At 43.6% G+C, this 13,261-nt stretch overlaps 1 protein-coding gene across 1 annotated transcript in view; it reads right to left on the bottom strand.

Annotated features, from left to right (window-relative positions):
* Positions 1–3,182: 3,182 nt before the first annotated feature.
* Positions 3,183–13,261, bottom strand: part of LOC126456138 (opsin, ultraviolet-sensitive-like) — a 163,264-nt gene continuing 153,185 nt past the window's right edge. Inside the window, exon 7 of the mRNA XM_050091895.1 lies at positions 3,183–3,428. Coding sequence (XP_049947852.1) covers positions 3,183–3,428 — 246 coding nt within the window. The remainder of the gene's footprint in view (positions 3,429–13,261) is intronic.

Here is a 13,261-nt window from a genome sequence, read left to right as displayed (position 1 = left end):
CCACTCTTGTTGTTTCCTCTTGATTCTCGTACATATTGTATATCACCTGTCTTTCCCTTTAGCTTAGTCCCGTTTATCTCAGAAATTCTAACATCTTGCACCATTTTACATTGCTGTGTTAAAAATAAGGAACGTACACCATCGTTGTACAACCAGAAACTAGTAATACAATAAATAACATTTTTAACAGGCTTCATGAACGTATTCCCTGTTAATCGCTTCTTCTCTTTCTTTCCTAGGCAGATCGAATTTTGCAGATAAGCTACAGTAGGGGTAAAGCCAGATAGAAGCACTGGGGTGAAACCAAAACTACCTGATATTACTGAATGACTTTGTTACTTATAACTTATATGTGGAACATAGGAAGTACACGCTATTTCTTTGTACCCGTTTTAATTACTATAATTTAATAACTACATATAGAATTTACAGTTATTTTGGTCCGATTTTTAGATTTTTTGTTACTAATAGTCTGATTAATTATCCCTTATTGAAGAGGTATATTTCATTTGAGATGGGACCATTAAGCGCTTTATACTGTGAGGAAATTAAGACATGGCTTAAAAGACATACAGAAAGAGTGGCAACCCAGTACCAAATAGCTCAGTTGTTAGGGCTTGCATATACTAGAACAGGAACAATGCAAAATGACCTACCTCGGTTTAAAAAGACGGATATTTTCCCGCTTACTGCAAATGCGTTTGGAGTAGAGGAATTTGCATCATAAGATGAAAGAGAAAGAATAATTCTAGATTCCCAGGACACAACAGAGTCAGTTACTGCCGTTTCTCCAGAGCCTGATACGACGACTGATATGCAGACTTTTCATTCACTGTATCATCAGAGAGTGTAAAGCCAGGTCCTCATTATGAGAGCCCGTCATCAACCAAGTGAAGAGGGGAATGTGCTGCGATCACGAAGTCTCTCTATAAAAATGAACTCGAGGCAACAAATGTTTCCTCTCGGCAGGCTAAAAAAGTTTTTTGAATGATTCCAGATCTAGACTGTGAAAAATAGTCGGAAGAGTCTGAAGATGTGTGAGGCAAAAGAGCTCTTCTGAAAATGACAATGTAACACTACGTATTCTCTGCAAAGAGACTTACTCGCCAACAAGTAAAAAGTATTTAAAATATGAGAAGTTGGTTCATGAGGACTGTACAGGGTGGACTGAAGATGACTTGCATGAGTATTGCTGTGTCCCATGCCTGAGATGGAAAATATAACAGTGCCATTTGTGCCCCACAGGGTACCTCCCTTGACTCCAAGGTATGGGACATAACTGTATATTGTACAGTGATGAGTTATATTAAATGTAATTTAAATCATCAAAAATTAAGTCCTCATGGGTCACATATGTTGGGCATGCCTTGTTTATCTTTCACTGAAATAAATTTGAAGTCCCCACAATGAAAATTATCTCCTTAGTTACCTGATAATACCCTAACTTCCCCTATATCAGTCGATGTGATTCAGTGCTAAAATAAAATGAATACTGCAAAGTGACATAAACGTCAGAAGAGGAAGTGTGTTACTGAATAAAAATATAGGGCGCTATTAAAAGAGGACATAGTGCTGCTCATATCTTCGTAACGAGCAAGTTAGAATAAATGTCTCCTTGTATCCAAACAACATTTGCTTGATTTTTTTTTTGACGAAATATTTTTTCGGGTGGTCAAGATAAATGGGATGTAACGTATGGTACAGTGAGTTTCAGGAATGAAATTTTGTGTACCTTGTAACGGGACACCCTCCTCTTTTCTTTATAGAAATAGTCGATACCAAGTAACTTGTACAGGTGAACATAATCTCAGGTGTTTAGCTAAATGAATTTCATATGATTTGGTAAACGATGTATTATATTTCAGGCTAAAATGTATAAAAAGAAATTAATTTGTTAGTACTGTGTATGTAAAGTTAAAATTAGTCTTCTTTTAGAAATATTTGAAATTACGAAATATCTGGCATACTTAAAATTCCTATTATTAATTGCACAATCTGACGATAATTATAAAATTTATTTCTGGACTCATTTACAAAATAATGATATGGAGTTAGATAGAGCAGCAATCAGTCGTAGAATTAAGTTGCTTTAATATGACATTTATAGTCAGATTTCGACCTGTGTCAGGTCATTGTCAATGCAGTGCGGAATTGTAGCAATTGTTCGTGCTCAAGTGAATGCTTAAACTGTTCAACAGAGGATTGATGAACTTGCTATAACGTTTTATGGCAACAAGATTAATTATTTTGCAACTGTTTTAGTGTTGGAAGAACTGTGGTATTATAAGCCTAATTCGGATGATTTAGTGCGTCAGTTTAGTGACGCTTATAGAGAATATGTATTTATGCCAAACGGTATAAGGTCTGGAAACAGGTACTTTGATTTTACGCAAGGTCGTTATAGGTCACTGTGGTACAATTATTAGAACCCCAATAAAATAACCTCAAAAGTCATACCTCAGACGCACAGCCGAAGGCCATCCTAGAAAATGGCCTCACGGGTAGTAAATAATGATATGTCTTTGCAAAGATTCTTCTTTTGTCAGGAAAGTTTGTAAACTCTTTGGAATGTTGTGAGTACCACATAATGTAAGTAGTAGTGGGCAAGTCTCTGATGGAAACAGACGTATTTATCATTTTAACCATGTGCATTTGTGTTCTGAAGCGGAAATTGTAAAGTCAGTGTGATACTGAAAAATGCGACAAAAAATAAAGGAATCTACAAAAATCAAAATTTCAGCCTCAGGAATGTACTCCTGGACGCGACAACTGCAGCCAACAACAAGAGAAAATGAAGATAAGTAAAAAGTTTTTCTTTTGTGTACCTTACGCCTCTCGAACTTTACGAAGGTTTTAGAGACAGAGAAATTTAATGGAGATGTGTGGGAGGGTAAGATTACAACCTGGAGTAGAGCCTCTGGTTTACTTGTTACTCAGTAGAGTTAACAAAGCGGTAATAGTACTGTCAGAGTGATTTCCATATCGTACTACTGTGACACGTATATATTTGCTCTCGAAGTGTGGGACTCTCTCGTGCAGTGACGAGGTGTAGGCTGGCTGCACGCTCGTATCACTGCCACAGTGCGTGACGTTTAAGCAGAGCGCCAGCCCAGCTGTCGTCTCGCAGATACAGGAGGCGCGAGTGGACCCCGGCCGCTGCAGGTGGGGTGGGGCGGGGGTGGTCATCGCGAGCGGCCGCGTCGCAGGCTAGTGCGGCGGTCCACGTGGGGCAGCGGCGGCGCGAACCAGCTGGGCGGCTGCAGCGCGCGCGACGCCGGGGGTGGGAAAGGCGCCACCGCCAGCGGCAGAGCGCCGGGACGCGCCGCCGCCCCCTGCTGAGGGGGCGGCGGCCACGAGTCCTCCTGCTGCGACTGCGACTGCGACTGCGACCGCAGGTCCACCATCACCATCACCTCCTCCACGTCCATCTGTGCACAAGGGGGCGTACTGGCTAATGACAACACAACACTCCAAGGGGCAACGTAATGCGTGTAGTTACAGACCGGATTACATGCATCATAAAAATCTTAAAATGCGCTACTAGCCACTAAAATTGCTACGCCATGAAGATGACGTGCTACAGACGTGAAATTTAACCGACAGGAAGAAGACGCTGTGATATGCAAATGCTTAGCTTTTCAGAGCATTCACACAAGGTTGGCGCCGGTGGCGACACCTACAACGTGCTGACATGAGGAAAGTTTTCAACCGATTTCTCATACACAAACAGCAGTTGACCGGCGTTGCCTGGTGAAACGTTGTTGTGATGCCTCGTGTAGGGAGGTGAAATGCGTACCATCACCTTTCCGACTTTGATAAAGGTCGGATTGTAGCCTATCGCTATTGCGGTTTATCGTATAGCGACATTGCTGCTCGCGTTGGCCGAGATCGATGACTGTTAGCAGAATTTGTAATCGGCGGGTTCAGGAGGGTAACACGGAACGCCGTGCTGGATCCCAACGACCTCGTATCACTAGCAGTCGAGATGACAGGCATCTTACCAGCATGGCTGTAACGGATCGTGCAGCCACTTCTCGATCCCTGAGTCAACAGATGGGGACGTTTGCAAGACAACAACCATCTGCATGAACAGTTCGACGACGTTTCCAGCAGCATGGACTGTCAGCTCGGAGACCATGGCTGCGGTTACCCTTGACGCTGCATCACAGACAGGAGCGTCTGCGATGATGTACTCAACGACGAACCTGGGTGCGCGAATGGGAAAACCTCATTTTTTCGGATGAATCCAGGTTATGTTAACAGCATCATGATGGTCGCATCCGTGTTTGGCGACATAGCGGTGAACGCACATTGGAAGCGTGTATTCGTCATCGCCATACTGGCGAATCACCCGGCGTGATGGTATGGGGTGCCATTGGTTACACGTCTCGGTGACCTCTTGTTCGCATTGACGGCACTTTGAACAGTGGACGTTACATTTCAGATGTGTTACGACCCGTGGCTCTACCCTTCATTCGATCCCTGCGAAACCCTACATTTCAGCAGGATAATGAACGACCGCATGTTGCAGGTCCTGTACGGGCCTTTCTGAATACAGAAAATGTTCGACTGCTGTCCTGGCCAGCACATTCTCCAGATCTCTCACCAATTGACAACGTCTAGTCAATGGTGGCCGAGCAACTGGCTCGTCACAATACGCCAGTCACTACTCTTGATTAACTGTGGTATCGTGTTGAAGCTGCACACGCCATCCAAGCTCTGTTTGACACAATGCCCAGGCGTATCAAGGCCGTTATTCCGGCCAGAGGTGTTTGTTCTGGGTACTGATTTCTCAGGATCTATGCACCAAAATTTGCGTGAAAATGTAATCACATGTGAGTTCTAGTATAATATGTTTGTCCAATGAATACCCGTTTATCAGCTGCATTTCTTCTTGGTGAAGCAATTTTAATGGCCAGTAGTGTATGTATGAAAAATGCTTAAAAAAGTGTCGAAATGTGCAAGATCAAATTATCTAAGAATATGGTATGGTGGCTGCGGGAATTGTATCTCAAAGTAGAACCTGTGCATATCAGTTATGAAGAATAGCGCTGGCCACGCGAAATATCGGTAAATTTAGAACGCTGACATCATTTTGTGAATACTTTCTGGTAGAGGTTAGGGAGGGGGCCTTTCTGCGATTATTATCGAAAAATTTGCAAGATGGGGCCGCATACCGTGTTTCAAGAAGTTTTCCTTCTTTGCTATTGTTGTCGGTAACAAGCGGATGCGATGCGAGTGAGTCGCAGCGAAACAATAAATATGTACAGGACCAACTTCGAGATATTCGCACGCAGAAGGGCACGCTCAAAAACTAAATATTTTATTTAAAAAAACATACAATCATGAATTTTTTGAGCAGCATTAACTTTTAATTAATACTATTGGACCAAAGCATCATTTACAATCTATTTTACATTTTTTACTATTGTAAACATAAACAACCAAGTACTGTTCCTAATGTTCGGTACTGATATTGTGTCTTCGATCACTCAGAACATTTTTATAAGCAGAAATGGGCCGTTCCACATCAACTGAGGTATCTGGGCAGTATTTGAACTTCAGTGCTATGTTGGCACTTACTGTTTTTGGTAAAAGTTCACACATCCCATTAATAAAACTATCAATTTGGCACAAGGATTCAGAGACTGGGTTATTGTTTAAAATGTTTTCAAACTTTTATTTAAGTTTTCTTGGGAATATTTCCGGCAATGAGGAGTTCGCCGTAATAGTTTTATTCATTAACTGAATAGATTTATTCAACGCCAAACCGTGAGTTTCAAGCTTTTTAACACTTGCAGGTAGATGGCAAAAATGAGTGCCAAACACAGCAATGTCTTTTTTAATACAGGAATCATTAAAAGCTTTCCTTGCACTGGCGAACTGCCAAAGCCTCTGCACTATCGAAGTCGTTTACTGCCCCTCTAATGGCCTGGAAATGTTCGTTGTAAAACAACACAGCTTCGACCCACGTACTCCAACGACTTACCACTGGTTCGGAAGGTACAGGCACATTTGGTATTTTTCTTTGTAGGTCTTGATGCGAGCAGGAGACTTTAGAAATACTGTCTTTGTGGATGAAATCGGTTTATTTGCATTCACAAACGTGTAAAGTGCTTCTTCAGCAAAGCGATATAGTCCATGCGCAAAGGACGTCACATGAATCAAATTGGGATAAAATACTCGGAGGGCGTTTCCTGCCTTGATCATATAGGGAGCAGCAGGTGAAATGAACACAAACACCCTTTCATTTGCAGAAGATTCTAGAAATGTTTTTCTAATACCCCCATTCACAAATCTGGCGATCGTAGAACGATTAATTTTTTTCAAGCTCTTTGCCTCTATCAGGAAGAAGAAGGCTCTTCTTTTGAAGCACCAACAATTAAATTTGCAATGTAACGGCCACAAGTGTCTGTATTTTCGTCAACTGAAATCCAGATAATGCTGTCCTTGACTTCATTTCGTATTTTTTTCCAGAGCATTTACGTAAATTGTCGGGGTGTAATTTTTACGCCATGTTGATTCATCTTGTGTATTTTGATTTAAGCAGTATTAGTGCAGGAAGCCCTTGAGTATAGGGTTTGTAAGTTTGTGAAGAGGAATATTGCTTACAATGAATGCTTCACATAGATCCATGTTAAATCGACCTATTTGGTTACCTTTGGACAAATCCCTACTCCTGCAACTTCCTGTTGTCAGAAGTTGTCGTGGTCCTTCATTCTGCATGTCTGCTACAGGGTGTTTCAAAAATGACCGGTATATTTGAAACGGCAATAAAAACTAAACGAGCAGCGATAGAAATACACCGTTTGTTGCAATATGCTTGGGACAACAGTACATTTTCAGGCAGACAAACTTTCGAAATTACAGTAGTTACAATTTTCAACAACAGATGGCGCTGCGGTCTGGGAAACTCTATAGTACGATATTTTCCACATATCCACCATGCGTAGCAATAATATGGCGTAGTCTCTGAATGAAATTACCCGAAACCTTTGACAACGTGTCTGGCGGAATGGCTTCACATGCAGATGAGATGTACTGCTTCAGCTGTTCAATTGTTTCTGGATTCTGGCGGTACACCTGGTCTTCCAAGTGTCCCCACAGAAAGAAGTCACAGGGGTTCATGTCTGGCGAATAGGGAGGCCAATCCACGCCGCCTCCTGTACGTTTCGGATAGCCCAAAGCAATCACACGATCATCGAAATATTCATTCAGGAAATTAAAGACGTCGGCCGTGCGATGTGGCCGGGCACCATCTTCCATAAACCACGAGGTGTTCGCAGTGTCGTCTAAGGCAGTTTGTACCGCCACAAATTCACGAAGAATGTCCAGATAGCGTGATGCAGTAATCGTTTCGGATCTGAAAAATGGGCCAATGATTCCTTTGGAAGAAATGGCGGCCCAGACCAGTACTTTTTGAGGATGCAGGGACGATAGCTTCGTCAGTAAACCAAATGCTGCCCACATGCATATCGCCGTCATCAATCCTGTGCACTATATCGTTAGCGAATGTCTCTCGTGCAGCAATGGTAGCGGCGCTGAGGGGTTGCCGCGTTTGAATTTTGTATGGATAGAGGTGTAAACTCTGGCGCATGAGACGATACGTGGACGTTGGCGTCATTTGGACCGCAGTTGCAACATGGCGAACGGAAACCCGAGGCCGCTGTTGGATCACCTGCTGCACTAGCTGCGCGTTGCCCTCTGTGGTTGCCGTACGCGGTCGCCCTACCTTTCCAGCACGTTCATCCATCACGTTCCCAGCCCGTTGAAATTTTGCAAACAGATCCTTTATTGTATCGCTTTTCGGTCCTTTGGTTACATTAAACCTCCGTTGAAAACTTCGTCTTGTTGCAACAACACTGTCTTCTAGGCGGTGGAATTCCAACACCAGAAAAATCCTCTGTTCTAAGGAATAAACCATGTTGTCTACAGCACACTTGCACATTGTGAACAGCACACGCTTACAGCAGAAAGACGACGTACAGAATGGCGCACCCACAGACTGCGTTGTCTTCTATATCTTTCACATCACTTGCAGCGCCATCTGTTGTTGAAAATTATAACTACTGTAATTTCGAAAGTTTGTCCGCCTGAAAATGTACTGTTGTCCCAAGCATATTGCAACAAACGGTGTATTTCTATCGCTGCTCGTTTAGTTTTTATTGCCGTTTCAAATATACCGGTCATTTTTGAAACACCCTGTATATGAAGACTTGTCTTGAAATGCTGGTCTATTTGAAACTTTTGTTTGCAGCAAACGTTTTCCCCGAAAACTCGACAATATAAAACAATTCCGTAGTATGTAAATGTTTCAGGATGGTTAGCTATCCACGAAAGGGCGGCTGGTGTGGCCGAGCGGTTCTAGGCGCTTCAGTCTGGAACCGCGCAACTACTACGGTCACAGGTTCGAATCCTGCCTCGGGCATGGATGTATGTGGTGTCCTTAGGTTAGTTAGGATTAAGTAGTTCTAAGTTCTAGGGGACTGATGACCTCAGATGTTAAGACCCATAGTGCTCGGAGCCAATATCCACGAAAACGACGTTTCCTTCTTCCGTGGCACGGCGCACAACACGTTACACACTACACGTCGTAAACACGTTCAACTGTGTGCAAGTAAACAGAAAGCTAAACTGAAACAATGGACGTGCGACTAAAAGCTTGCGCAGTTTAACTGAATTGTTGCCGACGCATACGGTATGACAACGGAGGGGATTAACCGGGGGCGCGGGCGCGGGCGCAGGAGCGTGGACTCTGCCTGCCTCTTCATGTTGCTCTTCTGTAATGATTTCGCTAGGCAGTGGCCATTTGGGTAGCGATTGCACGCAGTTCTAGGTCACAGTCAATGTGTGAGACATCAAAACTAGGTAGAGCTAGAGATAGCCCGTTTAAATTTTTAAAATACTGCAAACTTAGTGTGAAAATATGCATCGTCACTAGTTTTTACTTAAAATATGCAATAACCGGTGAAATGGAGCCAAATATGCAAATGCATATGCAACATGCAAATGCATATAATACGGTCTCTACTTATAGCACACCAGCTGATAAAAAAAAGTGATAAATCCAGAAGACCTGGCAGCCTGACAGTGTAACTTTGCACACGTACACTCCATTGATGAGTATGTAAATGACTGGAGTCGCAATTTTCTACAACATGTTAGCCAGAATATAGCATTAGTGTTGTGTGTGTGTGTGTACTGTTGTTATCAGGTTTGGTAGGGTATATAAGGGGACAAGGGGTGTGACCAATGTCAGATGGTGAGTGATGACTGTGAAGGACACAGAGATGCCACATACTCGTGCAAGGCAGCGTTATTAGCACCCGTCAGTTTTAAGGGACCTTCATTGTGCATCTCGATTTGGCTGGCGGTCACGTCGAGGGATATCCTGATTTTTGGAGCATTTGGATGTGACACTGGCCCATTGTTGGACTACGTGGGAACATGAGTGCAGGTATATACGTAGTCAAGATTCTGGACGAACACATCTGACCACCACAAGGGTCAAAAGCTGTATTCAGTATGTTGTACAATAACTGTCGCATATCTACTATCCTAGAACAACTAATCGACTCCCTGCAACTTACTAGCTCATCCCACACCGTTAGTTGGATAGTTGGAGACTAGTAGCAGACGAACTGGGCAATTACTGTCTGATGTGTAGGTATCATTAAGACTACAAAACAAACGGTTGCGTTTTTAGTGGTGCAGTGCCAGGGGGATCACGCACTGTTGATGGATATGGTCACATTGTGTTCACATATAAATTGTGGGTCTGCACTACCCCAGTCTTCCAAGTTTTGGAGAGGCACAGCAATGTCACTCTTCGCATCATGGTGTGGGGAGGCATCACGTATAACTTCACGTCACGGCTGCTAGTAACTGACGGAACTTTGATGGCACAGTGGTACATCCTGCATCCTCACTCATCAGCTCTCATGCAACAGTAACGTGGTACCATTTTTCAACAGGGCAATGCATATTCACACTTGTCACATGCCTGTATGAAATGTGTGGGTGATATTTAAGTACTCTCGTGGTCAGTAAATTTTATGATTTGTCCCTAATAGAACATATGAGGGACCAACTTGGATGTCAACACCACCCATGTGCCACTTCTGGGATATCAAGGAACAGTTATAACTGTTGTGGGTTAGGTTTCCTAGGAGAGGACACCGTTCCCAACCAAGTCAGGGCATGCACCCAGGCCAGATAAATCATACTGATAAGTGAACTCATAATGCCAATTTCTTTTGACTCTATTTTGTAATCACTGAAATAGCATCGCGTACTCTCTCAACGTGTGAAGTTCGTATTTATTTCCACCTCCTCTTCCAAGTGCTTCACTTGTTTTGGTCAGGAATTGTTACGCAGTTGCTGTCACGAGCGTCTGCCAGTAACCAGGGCAGATCAATATTCCGAAACTGCCATCTTTTTATACAGCTGGTACGACGAGTGTGCAAACATATCATCACGCAACAACTGAATTTGATAGGAAGTACAGAAAGCTGAAAGTACCTCAAGGGAGTAATCGTTATCCATACAACTTATTTAATCGTTCAGTGTAATACTAATATGAATTTCCCTCCTTCCCACCACCACTCCCCCTTCCCTCAGCTCTAATCCTGGTTTGACATTTATAATATGAAAAACGTATTCGTGGCTTATTGGCTCCTGGACGTTATGGAATATCGCTGTGATTCTACAGGGTGATTTTTTCCAACGTGTACAAACTATAGGGATTAATCGCTGCGAGGATACAGAACAAAAAAGGTCTAATAAACGTATGTCTGGAAATGTATGATCTCCTTGCTAGAGACCACTTATTCGTCATACTTTGTTACAGAGGCTGCGGTGTAATACCATGCTGTGCTGGGGCACATGCTGTGCTGTACCATGCAGCCACAGTTACAGTATGCATAGCTTCCTCCTAGAATGTGGTAATGTTCCTAATACGCCATGCGCTAGTGCCCTCTCCTGCCATAGTAATTGGTAATGTTGAGTCTGAATCACTTCTCTTGTTGACTGACTTTGTAGAGGATGTGATGCAGAGTTGTACACAATGGATACGTATTCGAACTGAGTACCTGCCGACATGGCGTTTACTTACTTCTAGGCAAATAGTAACAGGCGGCGGGCAGCAAGGTTGCATCAGTAGACCTATCCCTGCCGACATCAACCACAGCAGGTAATGTTAGCAAAAGTGTTTTGCCGTTTGTCTTGGATAGGGTCGTTTCAGGAAGCATGAAATAATGAAGGACGTACCCGAAATGTTCAGACACAGACTTGGAGGAAAATGTGATTAACACTGTGGAAGGCGACCACTGTGTCAGTACCGGGCAGTTGACCTGGCAGTATAGGGAAAGCCAGACGACCATGTGGAACATTCTCCATAATAAATGTTACTACCCTTATCACTTACAGCGTGTGCAGGGCTTACTAGCGACAGACTTTCCATATTGGGAGCAGTTTTGGCATTGGTTTCTCCACAAGGCAACCACGGTTCTGGGATTTGTGTCATCAATCCTATTCACAGATGAGGCCACCTTTATGCGGAATGGTATCTTCGACTTTCATAACAATCATCTGTGGGATAGTATGCAGAACCCCCATGGTACGGTGACAGTGAATCATCAGCATCGGTGCAGCAGAAATGTGTGGTCTGGTTTAACTGGCGACTGTTTCTTGGCCCGGTCTTCCTTCCACGTCACCTAACAGGCCAGAACTATCGGTGTTTCTTGCAGATGACTTTGACTCCCCTGCTGGAAGAAGTTTCGTTGATGATTCTATGGATTTTGTGGCTGCTACATGATGGTGCTCTAGCCCTCTTCACCGCTAACGTCCGGACATATCTCAATCGTGTCGTCCCTGGTTGATGGATCGGAGTAGGGCATCCAGTTGCATGGCTTGCTCGTTCACTGGTTCTGAACCCATGTGATTTCCGGTTATGGGGCCATCTCAAAAGTATCGTCCATGCAGAGCCATTCCAGATGTGGAGACACTGGAGCAGCGTATTCATGCTGCCTTTGACACTGTTTGGATGCAGTGTATGAGAGAGGACTATTATCCTTCTAAATGCAGTTCATCAGAGGCCACTGGAGTAATGAAGACTTCAAAGTGGTTTGGTGAAGGGGCAAATGTGCAAGGGTCCTCGGACAGACGCACGTCAACTACAGGTCTACTAGAAAGAGTTGGGATACACTATTAAGGAATGCTGCAGCCTTCGTCAGAGCCATCGAGCGGAATGTGTCGCCAAAAGGTTGACGTTTGTGTGCAAAATTAATTTTTGACGTTCTTTTATGCACATACAGTGGATAATAGTGCCGACGTACCACACAATCAGATAGGTTACTCTGAATCATTTGTGATAAAAGTTCACATCTGTCAACATCTGAGATAACTGACCGGCGTGTGGCCGAGCGGTTCTAGTCGCTTCAGTCTGGACCCACGCGACCGCTACTGTCGCACATTCGAATCCTGCCTCGGGCATGGATGTGTGTAATGTTCTTAGGTTAGTTAGGTTTAAGTAGTTCTAAGTTCTAGGGGACTGATGACCTTAGAAGTTAAGTGCCATAGTGCTCAGAGCCATTTGAACCATTTTTTTGAATGAGTGGTTCTGAAAGTTTTTCAAATCGACATGTAAAAAGCAACGTGTGAACAGTGCAGCCACGTGAAATGCCTATTGGTGGTTGTAATTAAAGCTAACCGCTGTGGCCGAGCGGTTCTAGGCGCTTCAGTCCGAAACCGCGCTGCTGCTACGGTCGGAGGTTCGAATCCTGCCTCGGGAATGGATGTGTGTGATGTCCTTAGGTTAGCTAGGTTTAACTAGTTCTAAGTCTAGGGGACTGATGACCTCAGAAGTTAAGTCCCATAGTGCTTAGAGCCATTTGAACCATTTTTTGTAATTAAACTTTCCCTATTTAACGCGTTATAACATGGAAACTAATTACTGTACAAGTACCAAACTTGGTAGCATTAATGTCCAGAGTATGGGGTGCATGATGTCCATGTATCACAGGGTCACCGTCCAGTTCCAACTAAGGCCACCAGGTGGCATGATCAGTCTTCATGATTCATAATCTCACACACCTGACTAGTCGCAGTGCACTTGTTGACGTGTCAACACGAGCTTGGATCAAAGGAGAAGGGCATTATTCGTGAAGCTCTGTTATCAAAACAACAGTAATGCTGCAGCTGCACTTTGAGAATATCGCCGGCTGAAATGATTATGGAAGAGCCCTCTGTCTCACCTGCTGTG

The sequence above is a fragment of the Schistocerca serialis genome, chromosome 1 (assembly GCF_023864345.2).
Source record: "Schistocerca serialis cubense isolate TAMUIC-IGC-003099 chromosome 1, iqSchSeri2.2, whole genome shotgun sequence".
Taxonomy (NCBI): domain Eukaryota; kingdom Metazoa; phylum Arthropoda; class Insecta; order Orthoptera; family Acrididae; genus Schistocerca; species Schistocerca serialis.
Note: the sequence above shows the minus strand (reverse complement) of the source record. Positions and strands in the feature narration are given on the sequence as shown.